The 19,431-nt window shown below is 41.1% G+C and overlaps 3 protein-coding genes and 2 long non-coding RNA genes across 11 annotated transcripts in view; 2 read left to right on the forward strand and 3 right to left on the reverse strand.

Moving 5' to 3' along the window:
* The window catches only part of LOC307026289, a 340,364-nt gene that overhangs the window by 168,694 nt on the left and 152,239 nt on the right, over positions 1 to 19,431 (forward strand). The window lies entirely within an intron of this gene.
* On the reverse strand, positions 5,213 to 13,387 carry ssr1 (signal sequence receptor, alpha). Of its 2 annotated transcripts, XM_079660991.1 has the most exons (10): positions 13,198 to 13,387; positions 11,659 to 11,810; positions 11,128 to 11,224; positions 10,931 to 11,034; positions 10,635 to 10,793; positions 9,335 to 9,411; positions 9,163 to 9,241; positions 8,664 to 8,757; positions 7,624 to 7,638; positions 5,213 to 7,024 (listed from the first exon to the last, which is right to left on the reverse strand). In XM_079660991.1, the coding sequence occupies exons 1-10, from the start codon at positions 13,265 to 13,267 to the stop codon at positions 6,957 to 6,959; spliced, it is 915 nt and encodes a 304-aa protein (XP_079517117.1). In that variant the 5' UTR covers positions 13,268 to 13,387; the 3' UTR covers positions 5,213 to 6,956. The 2 variants fall into 2 exon arrangements, with proteins under 2 accessions (XP_079517117.1, XP_079517118.1); XM_079660992.1 differs by lacking the exon at positions 7,624 to 7,638 and having other exon boundaries at positions 13,198 to 13,386.
* LOC307025997 (LIM zinc-binding domain-containing Nebulette-like) lies at positions 13,963 to 18,448 on the reverse strand. The gene is made up of 3 exons (XM_079661045.1): positions 18,314 to 18,448; positions 16,327 to 16,484; positions 13,963 to 16,165 (listed from the first exon to the last, which is right to left on the reverse strand). Exons 1-3 carry the CDS (start codon positions 18,420 to 18,422, stop codon positions 15,989 to 15,991), a joined length of 444 nt encoding a protein of 147 aa, XP_079517171.1. The 5' UTR covers positions 18,423 to 18,448; the 3' UTR covers positions 13,963 to 15,988.
* Positions 16,491 to 18,067, forward strand: LOC307025998. Its single transcript, XR_013804315.1, has 2 exons — positions 16,491 to 16,970; positions 17,016 to 18,067. It is a non-coding gene; the product is annotated as an uncharacterized lncRNA (long non-coding RNA).
* The window catches only part of LOC307025996 (uncharacterized protein), a 42,521-nt gene continuing 41,444 nt past the window's right edge, over positions 18,355 to 19,431 (reverse strand). For all 6 annotated transcript variants that reach the window (XM_079661042.1, XM_079661040.1, XM_079661044.1 and 3 more), the window contains one exon: positions 18,355 to 19,376. In XM_079661042.1, coding sequence (XP_079517168.1) covers positions 19,191 to 19,376 — 186 coding nt within the window. In that variant the 3' untranslated portion in view covers positions 18,355 to 19,190. The remainder of the gene's footprint in view (positions 19,377 to 19,431) is intronic.

The following is a 19,431-nucleotide window of genomic DNA, read 5'->3' on the forward strand; positions in this document are numbered from 1 at the left end:
CTTTTCTACCTGTGCGTATCTCTGCTCCGTCTGTGTGAGAGAACGTGACATATAGGCTACCGGTCTCCAATCCTCTTTCCATTTCTGCAGAAGCACACTCCCCAAGCCGTATGATGATGCGTCTGCTGAGACTTTGGTTTCTCTGTTTGTGTCATACATGGCTAGCACTGGTGGAGATATCAGAGAGTCCTTCAGATCTTGGAAGGCTCTGGCCTGATCGATGCCCCACAGCCAGCGGTTCTTTTTGGAGAGCAGGTCTCGAAGTGGCTTGTCTCGCTCCGCTAGCTGCGGTATGAACCTCCCCAGCTGGTTGACCATGCCTAGAAAGCTCCTCAGCTCACTCACATTTTTCGGCTCCTCCATTTTCCTTACAGCGTCTGTCTTGCTCGGGTCTGGGCTAATGCCGCTAGCAGTGATCACATGGCCCAAGTATGTCACCTCCTGTTTGGATATGTTGCACTTTTCCACATACAGGGTGATTCCTTCCTTTTGGATCTTCTCCAGCACAGCATACAGACGAGCGTCGTGCTCCTCCTGTGTTTGGCCCCACACCAGTACATCGTCCATGTGACAGACAACCCCCTCTAGTCCCTCGGTTACCTCAGTTGTCATCCTGTTTTGGAAATGCTCAGGGGCTGAGGCTATGCCGAAAGGTAGCCGATTGAAGTGGTATCGGCCAAAGGGTGTGATGAACGTTGTGTACTTGGCTGAGCCTTTTGTTAAAGGTATTTGCCAAAACCCCATGTTTGCATCCAACTTGCTGAATATTTTGGCTCCAGCCAGCTTTCCCAGTGTTTCTTCCACTGAAGGTAGAATGTACTTTTCTCGACACACAGACTCGTTCAGTTTTGTTAGATCCACACATATACGAACAGCCCCTGTCTTTTTAGGCGCCACCACCATGCCAGCGCACCAATCTGTAGGCTCCTCCACTCTGCTGATCACCCCCAGGTCTTCCATGCAGGACAGTTCCTCTTTGACTTTGTCTATCAGTGGCAGTGGAATCCTTCTAGGCGTCTTCAGAGAAAACTGTTGGGCCCCTGGTTTCAGCTTAATGACATATGGCTGCCGCACCTCTCCAAGACCGCTGCATACTGTTGGGTAATTAGTCTTTAGCGTGTCCATAGTGACGCTGTCTAGTCGTGCCACTAGCTTCAGCGCTACACTGGCAGGCCTCCCGAGCAATGCTGTTTGTAAGCGTCGAATGACATACACGTCCTCCCTAAGTTCTCTCCCTCCTTTCTTAAGCAGCATACTAGCAAAGCCCACTACGTCTAAAGGATTTTTTCCTGGACCCCAAGGTGGCTTCCTTGGCTTTTGAAGAGCTGGTGGAGCTTTGTGCTTATAGACCTCCTTAAACACAGAGTGAGGAAGGACTTTAACATCAGCCACAGTGTCAATTTTGAACTGTACGCTTTTGTTGTTAATGTCAATGTCTGCCATCCACGGATCATTGTCGGCCTCAATGCTGCCTAAGAACAAGCTTTCCTCTTCTTCATTAATCTCATGCACTCTTTTAGCTGTTTTACACACACGCATATAATGTCCCATTTTCCCACATGCATGGCATTTTACATCCTTGGCTGGACACTCAGTCTTTACATGTGAAGGAGAACAACCACAGTTATAACACTTTGCATCATTACCCTTGTTGTACTGTGGCTTGGCTTGGTAGCTATTAGCAGATTGAACTTTGTTTTTCGCATATTTGCTACTGCTCTTAAACACTCTGTCCACTGATTTAGCGTCACATGCCTCAGTTCTATTGTCACCTCGCAGAGAAGATTGTTACCGTTTCACCTCTTCACTCTGCCGAGCCATGGTAATAGCTTTTCCCAAGGTAAGGTCTGGGTCCAGTTGCATCCGTTCAGACAGACGCTCATCCGTCAATCCGACAACAAGCTTGTCTCGAACGAGTTCATCATGTAGCACGCCGTAGCTACAATGCTCCGCTAGTGCGTATAGAGCTGTGACGAACGAGTCCACTGGTTCACCTTCTCCCTGGCTGCGCATATTAAACTTTGCTCGCTCATATATGACATTTTTCTTGACAATGAAGAAGCCTTGTAAGCCCTCCTTGACACCTTGGTAAGTGTCTCTCTGAGCCGCTGTGAGAGTCAATCCACGTAAAATATCATCCGCTTCATCTCCCATGCAGTATATTATTGTGTTGACTTGATTCTCTTCTGAGCTACTGTTCAGATTACTTTCCAGGCGAAATCTCTCGAACCGCCGTATCCATTTGGCCCATTCCTGCGGTCTTGAAAAGTGGAAAGGCTCTGGTGGCTGGATGCTAAACGTAGCACTCGGTCCCGCCGCGGGTCGCGCTGCATCTCCGTTAGCATTTTCGTCTGCCATGTCCCTTTTCTTCTTTTTCACCGTCTATTGGCTCCAAATAATACTTTTTTTTTTCGGTCTCACTCCACGTAATGTCGACAGGACTTCTGACACCATGTCGTGTTATTCAATAATACACGTGAGTTCAACTGTCACAATTACGTGTCCTTTTATTGGTAGCTCACATCCTCGTACAACCCTAGCTCACATGCTGGTACCATCCCTTGTCCCCTGCCTATGACGTCACTGAACCGTGTCCGTAGGGCTTCACTACTATTGGCTAACAAACACACACAGCACAATAACACCACAGTCTGCTCCCCCAATCACGGACCCACACGTATACCAGCATCTCTGTGTCGCTCCGTGATTGGCAGAGAGACGGGGGATGCCTGAGTGACACCCTCAGTATCCTATCCGGGTCGCTACAATACTATGGTAGACTACCCAATATTTGCATCGCTCTAATCGCTCGAGTTTCACCGCGGCTGTCAACTGTGTTTGCTCCTGTCATTCAAACAAGACGCGCTGGAGAGGGGGCGGGGCGTATCTCCCTGTAAATCCTATGGGAGATACCAACTACAACCAAATGAACATATTTGACCGTGATGTGATTGTAATACACATTTCAAAGTGATGCCGAAGTAACTACATACTGATAACGGTTAGTAAAAACCGTGAATTAACGCTTTCACAAGTCTGCAGACAAGACGGCAGGCGAAAAGCTTTTAAAATGCGTTATTTTCTGAATGGAATCGGATCCATTAGGCTAAACTAACCTGTAGCTGCTCCGTACACACTCACAACAACGTCATACAGACATAAATAAAGCAGCGACTGTATTCGCCATGACATAGAAAGCCTGTGGTTTGTACTTGTTTAACTTTTGTCCAGTTTCTGAACAGATATGAGGAGCTGTGAGCTCTGAGTTTGTGCTAACGGGTAATGTGTTGGGACCATGGTTGGGACATATTGCGCTGTCGGGCGTTGACCAATCACGAAGCGTAATTTCTTGACTGGCAGCAAAAACAACCAATCACAGCAGTGCTTCTCTGGCTGGCTCTGTCCAATCACAAACAAGAAGTGTTCTCCCTAAAGGAATACCCTTTCCGTCCAATGGGAAATGCTGTGGTGTTTCCTGAAATGCTGCAGCGTTTTCTGAAATGCTGTGGCGTTCTCTGAAATGCTGTGGCGTTTTGTGAAATGCTGCGGCGTTTTCTGAAATGCTGTGGCGTTTTGTGAAATGCTGTGGTGTCTTGCACTTCAAGGCCACCGTAAGGTTGCTTACGTAATAGAAATCCAAAACATAGGTACAGAAATGTTCCGACATTTTCCGATTCACCAAACATTGCGTACCGACGAGGAAAGTGCGTACGGCACTTCCTATCCGGTTTCCCTTTATAAATCACAATCGACTCGAAATGCGGTGCAACTTTTGCGGGCTTCACGTAACGCCCATATTTGCCTATAAATAGTCAAAGAAACGCCCATTCATTCATTTTGACTGACTTTATGAAGAAGATCGCAGGAAATTACGACAGAACTGCTAAAAAAGACCGTGTAAACAAAGCATTGTGGGGATTTGAAGGACGCGAAGTCTACCCATGTGCAGCCTCGAAATTACCCCCAAACCAAGGACGTGGCCTCGGTGGAATTCCAAGTATGCTGGAGATTGGAACAGTCCTTCTGCGGCACTCGATGACGTAGTATCCTTTAAATATTGGCTTGGAAGCCAGTTTCCTCGCGATTGAGAAACGGCCACGTAGTTTACAGAGATCCTGTATGAGAAACCAAAGTGAGTTTGGAAAATTGCACAATATAAATCTATTCTAGTAGACCTCAACAATGGAATTATGATCAGTGGAAATGGCCATGACATGGGACCTTGGCTTTAATCAATTTGTGAAAATGAATTCTTCATATATGATAAATGAGAGGTAACATTTTATTTATGGTATTATTTCCACATATTTCTCTCCATTCTTCCTTCTGCCAACGGTGTCGCAGTTTCTCGTCTCTCCCGTTTTTGTGCTTAGTGCGTACGCATGGGTTAGTTTGCGTAGAGGACTGCACGTTTTCCCGTCAAGTTAGTATTTTATAAATCGCAAACATTGCGTAGAAACTGGCGTACGCCATTTTTTGAGCGTATATCCCTTTATAAATGAGGCCCCAGAGATGACGTCAAATCCAACGGGATGCCATAAATAAACTACACAGACTACTTAATGATTACATTTAGGTAAACTTTAGAATACAACCTCTTTGGACAATTGATATACTTATTGAAAAAAAGCTACAACATGTACCTTGTAAAATGCCGTTTAAAACTTTGTAATAGCCTTCATTTTCGCTAAATTGATTTATCAACTTTTAATACTTTTTAAGACTCCGCGGACACCCTGGCGTTACATTTGACAGGTAAGACACAACAATGGCAGCATAAACAGATGGCCAAGAAAGATTTGTATATCTTTAAAGAAAACAAACTAAAAGGTCGTTAAAGGTCAGAGATTACGATCAAATACTTTTATTTAATTGATTTATTTTGCTAAATATAACTCAACTAATGCTTCTTTTACTTCAAAATCCGCTCCTCCAAATTTCTGACTTACAACTCAAAATCCAACATTAAATAACAATTTTAAACTAGACAAAGAAAAGTGGACTATAAAACATTTAGAGGCTTGAATGTTTTACATTTTTGCTTGAAAAGTGAGAGAAGAAATGTATTTTTTCAGTAAATTAATTAATAGTCTTTTTAGCTTTGATGCACCTTACATGGATATATTTTTACAGCAAATATTAACACTTTTAAAATCAGTTACGAGTTAATTAAAAATGTTATCAAACCTTAAGAAAATAATGAGGCCTGGAGAATAATGCAAATCATCAAGTTTATTTCCTGCACATTTAAAAGCAAATAAAAGACGCTTGCATCTATGAATGACAGCCCCGTTATTTTAGAAAAAGAACAAAATAACCCCTACATCCGCTCAGACTGGACCAGACTTCCTGCGGTGTGTGTGCGATCATTTATATCCAAACTCTGCACAACAGGAAGTGTAAACCAAAGTCTGTGTTGCCCGCTAGTGGTAAAACAAAATAAAAAAACAGTGCACAAACCCAATCTGTCACTCTAATAAATTAGCTCAGTAATTTCTGCTCATCATCAGCCAGTATTTACACCAGTGCTTCAGCCAGGGAGACATTTTACAATTCAAAAGAAAACATAACACAAAAAACAGAGATTTCAATTCAGTAAGTGGGAAGTTATTGTTCTGATTGATTAACAGACAGGAGTAGAAAACAGGCACACGTCCAGGGCTAGACTAACTCTTTAAGATGTTCATAACCCAAAGCGTGTGTGTGTGTTCACATGAATAGACCTCAGTGTGTCGGGTTAAAGGGCACCTCGCTCCACTCACTTCCAAGTTATTTATTCACATTGAGGAAGTGGGAACCAGGGTATTCTTCACGTTGTTGGCTGAAATACTTAATCGATAAACAAATTAATAAAAAATATATGTTTTAAGTTATTGTTTAATATTTCAGCTGTACTTTCCATTTTGTTAGATGTGATGTTCAAAGGTTTTAAAATGAGAACATGTCAGCAGAAACCAACAATGTCACACATTCAGATGTTCTTGTTTTTTTCACTTTTGTTTTGCCGTCATGTCACACCCAGGGTATAGCATGAACTCTATGAGATGTTGTACTTGCAAAAATAGTGACTGAGTCCTTCTGACATTTTGAAAGAAAAAAAAAAACGTCGTTGTTATGCGAACGTGTGACCGCCAACACCAGAATCTGTGCAATGAAACAACAAATCAACTCAAACAGAACAAATCAATCCAAAAACAAAAACGGCATGTGTTACTGTGATCCTGGTGCCATTTCTAAATTCATACGCAAAATACTTAATCATGTTCTCTCAAATAGTTACTGATGTCTGTCACAAGAAGACTTGATAACATATTTTGCCTGAACGACAGTCCTGAAGCCAAAGATACTCAGTTTACCGACAGAAAGAGAAATAAACAAGGAAAGGGTGACAGTTCAGAGACTAGAAGATATTCAGGCTTTTCTCTTTAACGTGAATCAACTTATGACTTCATTATCTCAGTTGGTTAATTGCTTCATTGAATCAAAGATCCAGCCTGATATCAGAAAAGGAGGAAAAAAACAATCAAACGGTCTCACAATGATGACATCAGCAGTCATACTGAGGCTTTAACAACAAATATAATCTTAAAGGAAAAACCAACAACCGTAAGAGAAATGTCTTCCCCTTAAAACCCAACACACCTGGTTCAGGATCCTCTGCACTCCCTCTGACAGCCTCATGAAAGAGAGAGAGAGTGTGTGTGTGTGTGTGTGTGTGTGTGTGTGTGTGTGTGTGTGAGTGTGTGTGTGTGTGTGTGTGTGTGTGGTACAGTTCTTAAGCTAAGTAAAGAGCCAGTCATCGCTGTGCTTGGCACTGGTCAAAGTTCCTCAGTAGAGAGGGCAGAGTGCGCTCTCATCCCTCCTCCTCCTCCTCCTCCTCTTCTTCTTCCTCCTCCTCCTGCTGCTGCTCTTCTAAGACGGGATGATGAAGGTTAGTCCCGTGGTGTCGGGCGCCGTCACTCGTCGGAGCCGGCTGAGCGTTTCTGATTTCTTTTGCGAGGAGATCTTTTTGGAGACGCTTTGTCTGGAGAGGAAGGAGAAATATGTGAGTGATGGATTAAAAAATACAACAAACACATTTCATTTATAGAAGTCAAGTGAAACAAAAAGGTACATTTTTAAATTCACAGCTTGTTTTAGAGGTTTTCAAATTCAACTTTAAATGTCTGACCATATTTGATCACGTCACCTTTCTCTTACACAATTTTAATTCAGTGAATAAGGAAAGCAAAATAGGGAATCTAAAAGGTAGAGTTGCTCCGATGGCTTTTGATCAAAAACAGCTCAATATAAATTCTTACTAGCCAACATTTTCTAAATCCTACAAGCCACTACTGGAGAGATTTCATATCCTAAAACAACTGAAATACATTTTTAATATTGTTGGTTCATTGGGAGAAGAGGAAATGTTCGTGATTGCTGTTGAACAACATTTATAAATCAGAGCATTTGTAAAGAGAGGAAGCTTATTTGCAAAAAGGAATTATACCACTCAGGCATCAGCAGTGATTTGCATGTTAGTGAAATGAGTTCTCTCTCACACACACACACACACACACACACACACACACACACACACACACACACACACACACACACACACTCACACACAGCAGACCTCACCTCTGCGACTCTGCACTGAAGACGCAGGAAGACATGAGCGAGGAAAAGGAGAAAAGACAGAAGGGTGAGTGACCCTCATGCACAGTGGAGGTCAAAGGTCAAACAGTTGAAGCAGGAAGAGAGCAGAGACACACATCAGCTGATCACCGAGGAAACAAACATCAATACCCACCGCTTGCTATTTAAGGAGAGATAGAAACACCAAGACATGTATTTTTCACTTGAACAACATTTTGAAATGTCAGTGTCATCATGTGTTAAGCTTATTGTTCCACTACTATTATTATCATATGATTGTTACCATGATGTGAATAGCTTATCTTTGCATTAACATTTTATTATTGTCATTATTCAAATGTGAACAGTTTGAGGGAATATTTCTATCTTTACTCCTAGATATATAACCTTTTCTGTGTGTTGACATTTACGACCAACCCTGGCTCTGTTATCTCTCTTAAGGAATGGGAGGCTTCAGCTATCTTGATAAAGTTCAACTCTCTGTCACGAAATGGTTTACGGCCGTGGGAACGCTGGCTTCGAGGCCATTAAGGGTCAGACGCAAGGGATTCAGGGTGCCCAGCTGTTTAGTCCATCTCCCCAAATATGTTGTTTACTCTCTCTGAACTAGTTAAAAGGTCTATCGAGAGAGAGGCGCGGCAGATTTGACATGGCAACCCACCAGTGCAGTCAGAATCTCTGGCTGTGTGACTTGTGAGGTGAATTTCTCCGGCCGATACTTGTAAATAAATATCAGTGTTTGACATCAAAGCTTCAACTCTCCTCGTGTCTCTCGGAGTCCTGACTCTCCGTTGCTGCAGAAGTTTCCCTTACAAACAGCTTAGTTTTTGCACTTTGTTAATTTTGTTCGCGCGCGTGCGTGTGTGTGTGTGTGTGTGTGTGTGTGTGTGTGTGTGTGTGTGTGTGTGTGTGTGTGTGTGTGTGTGTGTGTGTGTGTGTGTGTGTGTGTGTGTGTGTGTGTGTGTGTGTGTGTGTGTGTGTGTGTGTGTGTGTGTGTGTGTGTGTGTGTGTGTGTGACCTACTGATCTGGTTGAGTGTTTCCTGAGGGATCCAGCTCAGGTCCACGTCGTTGTGGCTGGATGTTCCCATCTCCACCTTTGCAGCCGGACGCCGCCTCTGCACACCACACCACACACAGATTGATAAAACGTCAAAAAACAAGCTGCAGTAAAGTCATAAATATTACAACAATTATTTGTATGCTCGCATGTCACTCATCTGAATACCGTTCACATATTGTGAGGGCTGCAAGTGATTTTCTTTTAGCCTATAAAATGTAAAAAGTAGTGGAAAAGCCCACTAAACATCACCACATGTATATTTAGTTTGCAATTAAGCATATTCCCAAGTTTCAAAAGGTGAATTTGTATCATTTTTCTTATATAAATGACTTGATCAAAAAGGGTTATTTTCCCTCAATTTATAAATAATTGGCTTCCTTTTTTTTGTTTTCTTGATTGTAATTTTCCATTTTGCCCCAGATACTGATGTTGTAATATTTGTTTTTGTTTTCATCCGTACCTTCCTGGACTCCATCAGCTGGTGAAGGCCGACAACGACCAGCAGCCCGAGGCCGGACAGGAAGACGTACAAGAAGATCCTGGGAGAGGAAAGAGGTATTCAAGAGGGTCAGAACAGATTCAAGGGTCGATGAAGAGGAGACTTCAAAGCAGCATGAAGAAAAGAAACTCACGTCTCTCCGTCTATTCCGTCCTCTCTCTCTGTGATGGTCACGGTCTGGTTGAACACTGCGTCCTGGAAAATGTTTCCCTACAGAGAGGAGGAGAGGAAAGAGAGGTTTAGAGAAAGCAACATCAGAGATGAAGATGATAATGAAAAAGAGAAAAAGGTCAGAGGTTGGAGATAAGAAAAAGAAAGGTACAAATTACTTTTCCTTTTTTAAATCAGTCAGCCCAGACTTTCTTCCCCTCATCTTTCACTATATGAACACCAGGGTTTCCGTTAGCCGGTAATTACCGGTTTTTAGCTGGTAACATTTAGAAAAACCCGGTAAATTCAAACCCTGCTGGTCAAAATGTCCCGTAATAATTAGGGATGCTCCGATCGATTGGCCGCCGATCATAAACGGCCGATATTCACTCTTAATAGTTTGATCGGTGCTCTCTATGAAGGCCGATCAGGAGAGCTGGATCTGATCGATATGGACATAAACGTGAGAGAAGTATAACCGGACGCGAGAGAGAGATCAGATCAGCTGCTGCGTCTGACGGAGACACGCAGCTCTGCATAACCACCTGAAGCCCCGCCCACTGTTTAGCGCGCTGCATGAGAAACTGACCGGCTGTCAAGAGAGAGAGAGAGGGAGGGAGAGAGGAAAAGAGAGGCTCTGTTTCTCCCGTGTTATTATCCAAAGTTAATGTAAACTTTTGAATAATGTACTTCATCTACTACAAGTAGTTTGTTTGAATGTAAAAAAGATGTTTGTTGTTTATGGAATCATTTATTGAAAAATGAATCTGAACTTTTCGATGTGTTACGATTATAAACTGAAGCAAAATAAAACTGAGCCCATTAACTGAGTTTTAAACATCAGCATATCCGGTCATAGTCCGGTAATTACCTGCTGACGGAAACTCTGCTAAACAATTCTAATTATTATTATTATTAGTATTGAAACATGACCGGTAAATTTCAAATTTGTCCGGTAAAATAAATGATTTCCGGACACTTCACCGGCAAGAGAAAATCCTAGCGGAACTCCTGATGGTCATCAGGTTAGCTTGAACACAATCTGCAGTTTGATCCAAATCTCAGACTTTAAGGGTCTACATCAAGGATCTAACTTATAAAATACACACATTTCTAATCACAAGTAGAGGAACTGGTGAGAAAGGAAACAGGATACTAAGTGTGTCATGGTGTTGTGTAATTGTCTACCTCCGCAGACTATGAAGAAAGACTAACATATGTCAGGGACCTACAATTGCCCAATATTGGCAAGAATCTAGTATTTGATGTCTTTCTCTCCTTACGTTGCCGTCCTTGTAGTTGAGGTTGATGACGAGTCCAAACGGCCGCCCCCCCATGGGCTCTGCGGGGATGAAGGAGTACTCGAAGGTGGCCTGCCGACCCCCGGGGACTTCAATGCCGAGCTGCAGCGCCGTGAAGTTCTGGATGTAGAACTGGTAATCCTGAAAGAAAAACACAGGAAGTTAGAAATAATTCTTCCTTTCAATGTTACAATTCTTTTCTTCTGTATTTATTTCTGTATCATTTGTATCTTTAAGTTTGTGCTATCTTGCGGTAAGTATTTTGGTTTTTTTTGTACCTGAGGGTATCTGAAGGAGGCATCCAGAGACTCCACGATGAAGTTTTCTGATCCCTTGTTGCTGAAGCCGAGCAGGAACTTTACGATGTCGTTGGCAGGGAAATCTGCAGAGAAAAGACAAGTTCATTCTGCTGCTGCTGCTGCTGCTTGACTTAAAAATGTAATCTTTTAATTTTGAAGATGTCATAGAAAGTTACCGTCTCCTTTGACGAACAGGATGGTGGTGTCGGCGTTAGGAGAAGCTTTCACCTCTCCAACCAACGCCTCCTCCTCTTCATCTTCTTTTTCTTCCGTCTACACAGACACACAGGTTTGGTTTCAATAATTATCAATAAGAGCTTAATCTTTGTGTTGTATATTAAAATCAGAGGTTAAATCTTTACTCGTTCGGATTATTTTCATATCCTATAAGAAGCATTTGCTTTGGACTTCTCTAAATAATGCAAAAAAAAAGCTATATTTGTTATGATATAACTTAAGCGCCGCCAGGAGATTAATAAGGAAATGTGTAGCAATTACTTTCACAATTGATTAATGTGTTAAGAATATTTGATTTAATCATTTACGAGCAAAATACAGCCACAAGTACTTTCTCTAACAGTTGATCTTTTAAGAATATTTTACTGAACTATTAAGTAATAAATGACAGAAAAGAGCTGAAATCACCCATCATAATTATGATCCTCTTAATTTCCTAGATCAAAAGATGACGCCTGATTAGAACTCACTAGTTCCACGTTTTCATCGTCTTCCACTTCCGCCTCGTCGTCTTCATCCGTTGCATCGTCCACAACGTCTTCATCCACGTCCACAGTTTCAGTCTCAGCTTCAGCCTCCGCCTCCTCGTCCTCCGTCAGATCCTGGGCACTCACCATCGGCCCTTTAAAAAATATATTGTTTGTTATGTCATTTGATAGACATTACACAATGGGAGATTTGGGGGAAAACAAATTGTTTTATTATCTTTTGTGACAAGTGGCTGCTAGAAAAATCTGGGAATCCAAAAGCACACTTAGTCCTCTCAACCAGCCACTGGCATGAGATTGTCCCAAAAAAAAGTCTGCAAGACTGTAATTTTCCTTCTGTGGATCAAAACGTTTCCACATGAAAAAGGATGTTGGGTTGGGAGTTTATAGAAATTGTTTCGAGGGTAAGGTCTACTAATTACAGGGACAAAGACTGGAGCTGCACAATACATTGAGTTTTATTAAATAGTCATCATGTCTATTTGTGATATAGCCAAACCTGGACAAACATTTTTTTTGTAAATAAGTAGAGAATGCACTTTAAAAAAGGCAACCATTAATATATATGTTTTTCTTATCATTCATCGATGTTCTGGTTCTGGTTTAATAAAATATTGTAAATAAAATCCTATGTATGTTATAGTTTAGCAGTTTGCTTCAGGCTAATATACAGCTGATATCTATAGCCACACCTCCATGTTAATGCTATAAATACTGCTTACATTTACAACGAATGTAGACCTGCAGGTTTTTTATGATGAGGTGTGCCAGTAGGAGTCTCTTTGAGTTTTTATTAAATACACTTCACTAAATCGAATACGTTCCAAGACAATTGTAGTGAAGGGGAACATTTCACAGTATTTACATCTGAGATTTAGTTAATAAATAGGTATACAGCTGCATATTTTAAAATACTGATAGGACAAACACATCATATTCATACGTATACTTAAGAACCTAACTTGATCGAATGTATTTAGTTCCATACCTCTGGTCAGGGGTCCTTTAAAATACCAGCCTACTAAACCACAGCCGCAAATGTTAGCTGTTAAAGCTAAGCTAGCTAGCCTGACAACATGTGAACCAAGCCAGTTGAATACAACTTCTATAGATGTGTATTGAAAACCAACACTAATAGAGACATATAGTCAAGAGTTTAGTGACAGCTAACCAAGGTACTTAGCATCCCGGCTACCAGCTAACAAGCAGATAGTAAGGACACGTCAGTGTAAGCAGTAGCATATAAATGCATGTAGCAAACTTAAAGGGACCATAAATGGTGACAATTACGCTTTCACAAAAACAGAAACTACACGTTAATACTTCATCAATTTCCACAAAGAACAATGAAGCATTTCATTTGTATACCCATATTTACTCTTCAGCTAGCACATGTCAAATGGAGAATGGCCTCCCCCTTAGCGGCTAGTTAGCTTAGCAGCTAATACTAGCGTGTAACGCTCACAAGCTCATTCAACCGTTTTGCCTCGACCACTGTAAGAAGCCATATTAAAGAATTACCTTTGATGAGGAGTGTCGCTGGGAACGCTATGAGCGCCAGCAGCAGCAGTTTGGGTAAAAATGTCATCATTCTGGAGTCGAAATCAGTGCGTTTTTCATTCAGTGTCAGTCAGATAGCCTGGCTGTACGAGAGGCGAGCCACTTCCGTTAACTATGACGCAAGCGCAATAGATACCGGCCTCTAGTGTTGTGGTGAATTGGGCTACCTCTTTAAAATAGTGCCCGCAGCGATGCACTCCAAAAGTAAAAGTACTGTTCACTGTGAAAATACTCCCATACAAGCAAACTGTAGACTACTTAAATTATCTAAAGTAAAATATATTGATTGTTCAGAATATTTGGATTGCTATTTTGAAAATATCATTACTTTTTGCATCCAGCTTCTCCAATTTGAGGATATTTTTAGGACTTAATAACTTAAGCTTTATATTTAAGGGTACATTTAATCATTCTAGAAGATAATTTTCTAGAGCAAAGGTTGAGGTTAAGGTCAGGTTAAGACTAAGTTAAGGTGATCACAAATTGTGGGGGAAACAGATTTTGAAACAACACCGGATTTTCTTTTATAAAATATGAATTTCATTGTTATTCTTTTTCTGGCTTGAATCTTAAATCTTAATAATGAATTAATTGATTCAATTTCTCCAATAAATTCAAGCGTTAAAATCTGAATATATATATGAATGTATATGAGGTTTAATATGCAATATATTAATAAATGTATACCTTCTGATTAACAGTATGATTCTGAATAAATAACCACACTTCTTTTGACACATTTTTATTTCTACCACATGAAACACACTGCAATTATCATTATGGCAAAAAAAACACAACTGATATTGAATGATATATATTTTCAAATAATATGTAAATAAACGTAGTATAACTTGTGATGACATAGACTAAATCAAAAAAAAAATTACATTGTTGAATTTAACAAAATGCCTCTTCCAAAAATCATATGAATACTCAGTAAATAATAAACTATTGCATTTAGTTTTTATGAAATAATGTAAAAAATACTCTCCAGCTAGAATGATAAACAATGGCAGCGTGACGTTTTATTCCAGGATGCAATCCACACAACAAACCCTAAAAACACGACATACTGGATACAAACAGGTAAAATAGAATATATATCTTTCCAAAACATAAACAGAGACCGTGTATCAAAATAGTCTAATACAGAAATCTCAAGACGAACACACATCGTCTGTTCAGATTAAAGTCCACGTAAACTGTTACTGTGTGTTAAATTAACACTTGAAAACTTGTATTTATAATTTAAAAAAACTAAAATATAGACACAGTGTGTTAGTTGAGTCCAGTACAAACACAGAGGTTAGTGTTGAAGCTGTGCCTTCTGATTATATCAGTCAAAATAACTCAAAAACTAAAACACTACACCTGAACAAGAATTCAAAATCAGGATAAATAATTAAAGATTAAACTTGAGAAATCTAAACCTAATCCAAACCTATTTTCTAACGTCGACCTCCAATCATCCCTCCTTCCTTTGGTTGCATCATTCCCAAAAAAAAGAATGTCACTTTCTATTTCGCCTTTCTGAATACCTCTTTCCCCCCTATTCTCACACTGATCTCTTAAAAATAAATGTCCCATCTTAATTTGTTTCTTTTTATCTTTACTTTGACTCTTTCTCTTCATTTCGCAGGCATCCTTAAAATAGAAATCTGGTGTATAAAAGTAATATATGTTTATTGTATAAAACCCAATTAAAACAAACGAATCGATGTGTTACTCAGTTTCTAAATACTTTATGACTTAATGTCTGGCTCTAAATCCTTCATTCTTTAATTCAATACATATTGTTTATGTATTTTTTATTTTTAAAAGAGGAGGATAGTGCTTTTTGGGGGGACTGCTCAATAGACAGTTGGTAACTTATGTGAATGTTAGTATCCCCTGTTTGCTCCCTGCTTCCTTCCTGTGTGTACTACTCTCATCTTAATTTCTCTGGAATCCTTAAATCTGAGTCAAAAGTCTGATATAGTTTGTTTCAAGTCATTAGAAAAGTTATAGATGCTTCCAATCCTTCATATTTTCTTTCCTCATGCATCGATCCGCTCTTACGTCCTTCGCTAGTTGTAATATTTGACATCGACTGTTGACTGATAGATTTAAATATTTTCTTCTTCTCTCTTTATATGCCAAAGCACAGGCGTTTGTATTTCTAGTACACATGACCATGAAGTTGCACTTTCTCTCTTTGTCCATCATTTTCCTTTCCCTCCTTCACAGGAACATTTCCAGGGGAGACCAGAAGTCTGTGATGTTCTGCGATATTAACTGTTTAAGTTTCATACATACGTTTTGTATTAGCTAGTAATCTGATTATGTAAAGTAACTAAAGCTGTCAGATACATGTAGGGGAGTAAAAAGCACAATGTTGGCATCTAAAGTGTAGAGGAGCAAAAGTATAAGTAGCATAAAATGAAAATACCCAACAGTAGAGTAAATGCACTTTATTAAAATTCACCACTACTTGTTGCTGCATTGCATTCTGGTCTATTTCCTGCTCTTATGGATGTAGAAACTGACTAAAAACGTTGAAAATACTTCCTAATTAGTTGTCTGCAATTGATTTCCTCATGTATGATTGCTTAAGCTTGATATTAACTGCAAATAATTCCAGCTTTTAAAATCCACTTAAACGTCTGTATGTGATGTAACTTTGTAGTTTAAACACAGCCTCTGCAACGAGAGAACATCACAGACTGCTGATGTTACCGCAGTGAGGGGGGGGTTTAGTTGTTCTCCATGTTTTTTAGGAGCAGAACTCCACGTAGTTGGCAGGCAGCATGCCAGACTTGCCAGTGCGCTGCACAGTGCCGTACATCCAGCCCTCGTCGATGTGCTGAGCGTTCACGATCATGTCTCCGTCCCTGAAGGAAACCTCGTCATGGTCCTGAGCCGCGTAGTCGTAAAGCGCCCGGTAGACACGCTGCAGGAGAAGAAGAGACAGCTCAAATTAAATCACAAATCAAAACTAAAATAAGAAAATGCCCCATTCAAAAAGAATGCAATGTCGTCATTAAATCCCCAAAAATGTATATCGTTGTCTACTCAACATTCCTGCAGAGGGCTACCTGAAATGGAACGTACCATTGTGGCTGACTGCGGGGGGGAGGTGACGGATCTGACGGAGGACATGCTGGTCTGATGCATGTAGCCGTGAAACTGCTGCTGCTGCTGTTGCTGCTGCTGTTGCTGCTGCAGGTGGTGCTGCTGCTGCTGATGGTAAGCTCCAGGAAGGACTGGAGCTACACACACACACACACACACACACACACACACACACACACACACACACACACACACACACACACACACACACACACACACACACACACACACACACACACACACACACACACACACACACACACACACACACACACACACACACACACACACACACACACACACACACACACACACACACACACACACACACACACACACAGATGGAGAGAGAGAGTAAGTCAGTTTGCCTTCTCATGCATCCGTCTGATAAAACCGAGAGCCTCCTCTTCTGTGCACACTGAGAATTTTAGGGAAAGTATGTGATTCAAACAACACAACCTGTTAGAAGGAGGTGAATTAGTCCGTTTTACATTCCTGGATTAGAAATCAAACAACGTGGGAACAAAATGCTTCAAATGGTTAGAATAAGAAAACTTTATAAGGGAAGTTGGGTTCGTGACAGTTGGTCCATTCTAGAATAAAATAAAATAAAGTTAAATGATGTGAAATGTAATACAAATATTGGGAAAACAAAATAAAAGAATAAGAAGTTGAAGTGATTGTTTGTGATTTAAAAAACAACACCTGTAAGAAAACAGTGAATTAGTCCGTTTTTGGGGGGGATTAGAGACTTCAAACAGCGGTGAAACACATGCGAGGGTCTCTGTCTGCGCCTCCACCCTGCTGTGTGTGAGTCTGAGTGAGAAAGAGGACATTAGGGAAGATACCAGGAGTGCTGGTGCTGCTGCGGTCCCAGAGGTCAGAGGTCACCGAGCTGACCGACTGCTGCCTGCTCAGGTCAGCCCGCTCTGACAGAAACACACCAGCAGGGGGCAGCACAGGAAAACAATGAGGACAGACAGGAAATAAAGAGGAGGGGAGACAGAAATGAAAATTAGAGACAAGGACAAAATGTGGATGATTTCTTAACATAGATAGTTGCTCATGACTTTAAAGGATAAAGCTTGTCATTTTTTAGTTTTTTATATAAACATTTTTATCATTCTTTTCCAAAATAGGAGAACATCTCCTCCATGCTCCCTGTTATCAAACAAACAGGAAGAAATAGTACATTTGTTGGGGACTGTTTCCAGCAGTGGATTAATCCAAACTTGGTGTTTTAAATGAATATTTGTGACGGCAGGACAAATCAAAGCAGAGTTTCACCTGACTTTAAATCACACACTCTCTTAAATAAATATTAGATGCAGGTGTTGGTCTTTCATGGGTCAGGGTTGTCAGAGTTGTTACAATAATGTTAATTAAAACAAGTGGCAGAGGATCTGTTTCATGCCTTTGTGGTTGCAAATAAAAGCGCTAAAAGTGAGTTTTTCTCCAGCCGCCAATCACTGTTATTATGTATTTTTTTGGAGGGGAGTCATGTGAGTACCAGACATCCTGCGGAGGCTCTTGGACTGGATGTTGTCCTCCAGAGGGTCGAAGTCAAAGATGGAGCCGGGGTCTGTCCTCCACACCTTCAGGTCTTAGAGGGGAGGGAAAGCTCATGAGAGCAGACTCACTGCGATTATACGACATGGGGACACATATATATAATGCAATGGTTTCCTGTGCAGAGATCTGTCCCCCTGGAGCAAGCATGCACTTCACCTAAAAACTGTTATTTGAGCTGTTAAGAAAGAAGATGATTATCAAGTCTGGATCTGATAACCTTGCCTGAAAACTGTTAAAGGTTAAAAAATGTCTTATGATCGACACATCCTGTAACCTGGAGAGAAGCAAAAAGAAAAGTTTGATTGACAGAGATGTTGCTGAAGATGCCTATTATTTCAACAAATATAGGTTACAAAAAAATGGTGGGGGTTGGATCAGAGTCGGGGTCACTGACCTACGATGATGCCCCCCGGCCGTCTGTCCGTCTCCATGCCCTGGGGGTGCATCCCTTTGCCGTACGCCGCCTCTCCTATCATCTGATTGGCTCTCTGGTAGCGCTCCATGCTGGGCTCGTCCAATCCCGGCGTGCAGCCTCGGCCCCGCGCACGCTCAAATTCCTCGTGGTACTTCGCCTGTCGGAGGGAATACCCCAAAACACACTAGTGAGTGACATGGAAATTAGAAATATAAAGAGTTAATACAGTTATTAATGTTAGATATTAGACACACACACACACACAGGTCAGGGGGCATTTGGTCAGTGAGCAAATACAACACACACAGCAGTGTTTTAAAAATATTTTATTATGAACACACGCTCATGCATAAGTCCATACCCACAGTCTTTCACACTTCTGAAGGATGAGTTCACTGTTTCTCAACTCAGACCTTAAGAAAATGGAAACAACCATTCCAGAAACTTTTTTTTAAATCTGGAGTTTTTGGATATTGCACTTGTCCATATTGCCATTTCGTCAACATTTCAATTAAATGGTCTGCCATAATTCTTAATTACAAACTTAAAACAAACTCTTAAAAACAAACATACGTACAGGTCCGTAACCCCTGTCTTCTTGGAGCTTAAGTGAGCACGCACACACACACACACACACACACACACACACACACACACACACACACACACACACACACACACACACACACACACACACACACACACACACACACACACACACACACACACACACACACACACACACACACACACACACACACACACACACACACACACACACACACACACACACACACACACACACACACACACACACACACACACACACACAGTGCACTGTTTTAGTATCGGTGCCTCAGTCCAGCCTCCTGTGCCATGTCACTCTTGTTATCTCCGCCCACATCTCAAGGGGGAGCCTCGGCAACGCAGCCGCTACCATGGAGATGGTGTCCTGTGACTTCCTGACTCGGCGGTACTCAGGTGTGTCGAGCTCGCTGCAGCTCCGCCCCTTCAGCTCTTGTAGCCCCCGCTGGTACTTCACCTGCAGATTATAGGATATGAGTTTTATTTTAGTTTGAATAAAGTGTGTGTTGTGG

Source organism: Notothenia rossii (genome assembly GCF_949606895.1).
Source record: "Notothenia rossii genome assembly, chromosome: 12".
Taxonomy (NCBI): domain Eukaryota; kingdom Metazoa; phylum Chordata; class Actinopteri; order Perciformes; family Nototheniidae; genus Notothenia; species Notothenia rossii.